This window comes from Priapulus caudatus, unplaced genomic scaffold (assembly GCF_000485595.1).
Source record: "Priapulus caudatus unplaced genomic scaffold, Priapulus_caudatus-5.0.1 Scaffold818, whole genome shotgun sequence".
NCBI classification, from domain to species: domain Eukaryota; kingdom Metazoa; phylum Priapulida; class Priapulimorpha; order Priapulimorphida; family Priapulidae; genus Priapulus; species Priapulus caudatus.
This window is the reverse complement of record NW_014577879.1, coordinates 62,876-69,502: the sequence shown is the minus strand read 5'-3', so window position 1 is coordinate 69,502 and position 6,627 is coordinate 62,876. Positions and strand designations below refer to the sequence as shown.

General features: G+C 44.2%; 1 protein-coding gene across 1 annotated transcript in view; it reads left to right on the top strand.

Moving 5' to 3' along the window:
* Positions 1–6,627, top strand: part of LOC106813747 (serine hydroxymethyltransferase, mitochondrial-like) — a 22,564-nt gene that overhangs the window by 10,781 nt on the left and 5,156 nt on the right. The window contains 6 exon segments of the mRNA XM_014817966.1: positions 2,900–3,040; positions 3,841–3,920; positions 4,678–4,878; positions 5,351–5,432; positions 5,640–5,762; positions 6,175–6,372. Coding sequence (XP_014673452.1) covers positions 2,900–3,040; positions 3,841–3,920; positions 4,678–4,878; positions 5,351–5,432; positions 5,640–5,762; positions 6,175–6,372 — 825 coding nt within the window.

Here is a 6,627-nt window from a genome sequence, read left to right as displayed (position 1 = left end):
TTCCACGAGATCTTTAACCGTCTGAATGCTTTGGACCTGGTCATGTATGTATTCTAGCGGCTTGTCATCCTTCGTCACTGTATGGATGGTGACGACACTCAGAGCCTTGCTGCCTGGTAGGCCTAGGATCGCAGGTCCAGCTACCTCAACCACAAAGAACTCCTGTTTGGTCCATGTGGAGTCTGTATAGGCACATGAGATCAATGGAACCGATGCAAGGGATGTTGGATCCATTGTACGCAGTAAGCTGTACTTGTCGTGGTTTCACAATAGAGCGCCATTGTCCCTTGAGATACATTTGTATGATACGGAGGGGGAGTGTGTTGCCACCTGCCCCAGTATCTACTTTTACTTGCAGGCGATGTTTTCCAACCTTGGATGGACAGGTGATGCTCAGAACTGTGAAGGCTTCCGTACTCTCTCCTGCCTTGGTGTCCGTGCTCGAAATCAATATGGAGCTGAACATTTGAGAGAAGCCCTCCTCCCCGTGGTCCGCAAGTAACTGGCCCTCTTCTACAAGCATGGCATCCACTTTTTCTTGTCTCGGTCTACGCCTCCAGGAGGGGATAGGAGTTCTATCCGACTTCGATCTGCAGCACTTGGCCCAATGCCCCCTTCTTCCACAGTGCTTCCAGGTATCATGATATGCAGGGCACTGTCTGGGAGGATGGTGCAGTCCGCAGAAACCGCATTGCTTGCAATCACTTGTCCTCGGTCTCCCTCCCTTGTTTGGCCCCAGTGGGTTCCTACGGATTGCGTCGATATTCGACACAGGTGAGAGGTCTGCCAGACACTGTTTCCCTGCAGCAATAGCTTCATACTGCCTGCCTAGGGTAACCACGTCTGTAAGGGCATAGCCCGCCGGTTTCTGCAACAACTCGCGCTGCATGCCATCATAATGTGTGGATGCAATCACGAGTTCTACTATGCGTTCATTGAGCTCCTCTTTAGAGAAATCACACTGGCGGCTTTTGTCCCTGCAACGCGTTACAAACTCATCGATTGTCTCTTCAGGGTGTTGCCTGTACCTCATGAGCTCAAGGCGATGGATGCAGAAATTGATGTTGACTCTCAACTGCTTGTCAAAGTACTCCCAAATCATTTCCGGATCGTCTTGGTCTGTTTCACTAAGACCTGATGCATTGAGGCATCTCAAACCCTCTGTCCCTAAAGCAATCTTTATCTTCGTTGCTTTCTTTACCTCATTTGTAATGTCTAAGTCTTTTAAACACAGCTCCATACGCTGTCTAAAAAGAGAGAATCCACTTGCCAGGTCTGGCATCTGCCAACTCATTTCCGGTAGGCGCGCCATGTTACGACTATCCTCGATTCTCAACTCAAGTAAACAAATGGTCTTCCTAGAGACTGATGAAAATATCCAACCGTCTCAACACTAAAACCAAACAGTCGTCACAGTAGTGTTACCGCGCCGCAGCCTGACTCAAGGATACGCGATTGCCAATATATGCTCTGTGTGAGATACAACACTGTACGTCTGCACCTATCACATGCAGGTACATTACAATTCCATTCAGAATCGCGAACACCAGTAAATATGCATCCTATCTATACCGTGTGTCATTAATACACGCATGGACCGACAGCATATTAGCATACAACATACACTTCGCTTGATTCGGTCTATACCCGTGGAGTCTATTTATAGACCTGCCTATTCGCGGGATTGATACAATCTTCAGCGTGCTGCTTGCATATTAAAACTCTAACACACATACTAAACCGGGACCGCTCGTTTTACTGGCTATGGTATTCTGATGCTACAAGTACAGGCTATATGTATTAACAATACCGTTCTTCTTTAATTCTTAATGTGTCTATAGTCTTTGGCTGCGCTGGCCTCGTTTTCTCCTCCGCATTGGCATATGATGACACTTGCTTTTCCAGATATGTCTTAGATGCGTCCTTTTGTCTACAGCGTGAGCGAATACGACGGCCTTTTCTTCTATCACTCGTTGCAGTCTTAGAACTCGCGGCCTTGTGCGCGTCGGCTTATTGCCATGAAGGCACCGCACTTGCAGTTTTCTTAACAGTCTTAACAGCCGTGGTCTTCTTCACCGACTTGCTATTTGATTTTTCCGCTCCCTGTGTCCTTCCTGCTTTAGCGGCAGAGCTGCGCGTGATCTCCCGCCTTTTTCATTGTCGTTCGCCTGCCGTGAAATGTAGGCTGTAGCCTGTACTCTGTAGTGACTCTCATCTCGTCTAATTCAGTCTCGTATGCTGCAAGCTAGCCAGATATTTCACCGTCCATTCTATCACGGGGCTGCATGATCCCCACGACCAAAGAATGATGGAGACTTTGACTGTACAGTGGATTCGTAAACCAAACCGCTGCCACCATGTTGTGGTATCTCATCACCAGTAAACTGCGAACGCTGATTATGATTTGGTAGCCATCTTTCCAGTCTTTTATTTCTCATATCACTCTGCCGCCGCAGCCTCATCACCTATCCATATAGTACTACCACAATAGGGACTTTTAACAGACTATCCGCCCCATATGGGCAGGGAAATTGCTGTTTTTGACACTAAGGAAGTGTTAAATTCTCCGCCTTTTCCCCGGGGGTCGGGGGGCCGGGATTTCAGTTGACTGGTGCATTAAGCTAACTAATCAATATTAACACTATTCTAGACTCGGACATATTCTAACTCGATCTTACTATTTAACTATCTTAACATATTCGAAATAGCAGTGAATCTAATATATTAATTGAAATTGTATGTGTGAATTGAACTATTTCTGGTGTAGTATTGTGTGATATATATAAGTTAAATGTGAAAGATGTATCTCAGAATGGGAGTAATATACTCTTGAGTAAATTTACCAATTCATGTAAATGTTACAGTTACAGAATTACACCAATTCATGTAAATGTTACAGTTAACAAAGCAATCGGGAATCTTTCCTCGCTCTCTCTGGACGGGACAAGAGACACTGGCTGAAGATGACCCAGAGTTAAGCGGTCTCATTGCCGATGAGAAGGCTAGGCAGGTCAATGGACTCGAGCTGATAGCGTCAGAGGTTTGTCAGAACGATCGAGAGTGATAGAAAGATAGGTGGTAAATGTGCTAACAGCAGGGCACAAAATTAGCACCGGCCCACCGGCATGTGCCAGCAAATTATTTGGAGGGCCAGTAACATTGGCAAAACACCGGCCCTCCGAGCCGGTGGTTTCAGTCGTGTTAGTGAGGCGCTATATTTTAATACATAGCATTAATGAGCAAACAGTCTACAATACTGTTTTACCTGAAGGATATCATGCGATGATTTATCAACATTTCACAAATTTGATACCGAGAATGCAAGCGCGAAACATGACATCGACAAAAACACGTCGGACATTATTCACAATCTGCATTATAGTCTGTTCAACAGCTACTACGCGATGCCGCACACTACAACGTTTTTCGGACAAGCATGCGTGAGTGAAACAGTCTTCTCTTTAATTTTTGAAGAAAAAAAACAATATTTGTGAGGGCTGGTAAATTATGGTGAGGTCTGGTAGAAAACTGCTGAACATTGCAAGCCCTGTGGGTCAGTGCAAAAAATCTTAATTTTATGCCCTGGCTAACAGTAACTCGTCTGCCTTGGCTGATGTACATGATCACTCTGGTTTAAAATTTCACATGAGACTGGACTTTTGCCAAATCAACAAATCTTTTCTAAAAAAATTGCAGTATCTTTATAGATGTGGGCATAGAACACTATGAATAAATATAAATGTTGATACGTAGATATATATGGAGTCGGATCTCTATCTCACCAGTGGATATTTGGCTTTTGTTTATTTTAGAGATACCCTACGTTATTCTGTTTTTCAGAACTTTGCTAGTAGGGCGGTTCTAGAAGCTCTTGGCTCTTGTTTGAACAATAAATATGCAGAGGGCTACCCTGGTGCAAGGTAATCTATACTCTATAGATAATGCATTGAATGAGGTACCTTTGTACAGTACATCTTCCAATGTCAATAGCACTTGGCAGTCGTTCACAATTATCAACATTTTCACAAGTGTACAAAGAGTACACTTTTTCGAGACCCCCCCCCTCCTTCTCCCAGAAAAGTGTACGAAGAAATATGTTGATATTTTTTTCACACTATTCTACATAGAGATACATGTATATCAAGAGTGCATAATAGAGATGTATATGCATCTCTATTATGCACTCTTGATGTATATGAATTACATTCAAACCCTGTTATAACGAGCACGGATATAACGAAATCTTGATATAAAGAATGAAATTTTCTGGCACAAACAAGTGGAAACAGATCAAAATTATTAAATACTGTTTATAATATTAATAAATAAGATTTCATTATAACAAGCATAATTTGGTGGTCCCAATGACCTCAATATAAAGGGATTTGCCTGTCTCGGCGCGTCGCAGCGTGAGGACGTGCGCGATGCCGGCTGGGGAGCGCGGTGCAGGAAATGGATCGACATTTTTCTGAAATGCTGAAAGCGTACGGCGGTCATTGACCCCCTCCCCCCCCCCAGCGTATGGTTTATACGCTTGTGAAAATGTTGATAATTGTGAACGAACCCTTAACGATCTGATGTGCACACCTGTCTTTGCTGTTGTATGTGGGAAGGTCGACACTACTTGCAGGTTACCATAGTTACTACACACGTAATTACATCTGAGATCACTGTTAGGTACTATGGAGGCAACGAAGTCATTGACAAAGTTGAGAACCTTTGCCGCAAGAGGGCGCTGGAGGCGTTCGACCTTGATCCGGCAAAGTGGGGAGTGAACGTTCAGCCCTACTCTGGTTCACCAGCCAACTTTGCCGTCTACACTGGCTTGCTAAAACCCCACGACAGGATCATGGGTTTGGATCTGCCCCATGGAGGCCAGTGAGTGTAACTCACTGTACATAACCATACGTGTATCACTGTAGCTTAACTGCACGCAACGTCCCAAGCTTCTAACAGTGAAGATTGGGTGACATTTGTGTGAAGTTTGCTATGAGTATATGTATAACACTGGTGCTGAGATATAGTGGTGAATTTAGCTGTCCGAAAAGAGTGTTTCGCTGTGAAGAATGCATTCTGTTTGTTTTAAAAGGATCCATATTGTCATTTATAAAATATAGTGTTTGTAACAGTATATCTAGAGTGGATATAATATACATGAACATTTTACAGGCATTTCAAATCCCTTTTGTGGCTTATTGTCTAAAATTATAATTGCGAGGGAACATTTTCTATGGCGATTAATGATGCTACTTATATTGGTAGAGAACAATTTCATTTGGCAAACTAGTTCATACTGTGTACCGAGCATGACTGTAAATGTTGCTAAGATGACGTGTGACATTTCTTTTAGCTTGACACATGGATTCATGACCGAGAAGAAGAGAATTTCGGCAACCTCAATATTTTTTGAGTCGCTGCCTTACCGGTTAAATGTAAGTAGGGACAATTGACGCATCTTCTTAAAGTAAGATAGCATTGTGCGTAGAAACGTGGCTATAAGTAACTGTAATAGTACGCTAGTTCGTTGCTCCACATTGAGGACAATCATGCCAGCCCCAACACTTGCTATGTTATACCGTTGCTAATTGACCACGAATGTGTGTCAAGTTATGATACTGGTTCAATTCTGGCAAGCGCAGGTGAAGACTGGATACATCGACTACGATCAAATGGAAGTGCTCGCAAACTTCTTCCGTCCTCGTCTGATGATAGCTGGCGCCACTGCCTACTCCAGAATCATAGATTACAAGCGATTCCGTGAGGTAAAGCCAAGCAGTGGTAGAAGGGGTTATTGTTTATTGGATGTTTCCAGAGTTTGGATTTAATAAGAGTACATTTAAATACTCTCATATCATGAAGGATAGCATCATAATGGATATGAAATGAGTTCGGAGTTATCGTTTGAGAATGCTGGATTGGCTTGCATGAAATAACGTGGATTAAGATGGACTGGATAATTTGATTGCAGATTTAAATCACAGGATCAGGTAATGGCTTCATTGCTCATTCTGCTCATAGATGGAGTAAAAGCTTAATTGCACATTTTAACCACATTAGTGAAGTAATTGCTGGATTGCACCTGCTCACAGCAATTGATCAAACTGCACAAATGACCCCTCCGCCACACACACACACACAGATTTGTCGAGTAATCACTTGATTGCACTTCCACAGGTGTGCGACCAGCACAATGCGTACCTCCACGCTGACATCGCGCATATTAGCGGCATCATCGCTGCCGGACTCATGCCCAGTCCGTTCGAATACTGCGACGTTGTCTCCACAACGACACACAAGACGCTGCGAGGACCGAGGTGAGATTCTGTCGAAAGCGCTATACCCATGTAAGGACGTAAAGGAGTAAGTACTCATGTCTCATGATGCCGGCTCTCGCTCGTCGAGCGTTGGCGGGAAAGCACGAAAAGCTGCGCGCCCAAAGCTTGTCCGACATCAGCCTGTAGGTGCTGGGACAGACGTCGTGAGTCGCCGGGAAATAAAATCGATTTTTTACCCGTGATTGCTCTCCCCCCAGGAGCGAGATTACCCTCTTCCTGCGATAGATGCTACAGCAGGTACAGGCGGTATTAGCCTGTAGATGATACGGGGGCGTCGTGTGCCGCCGGGAAA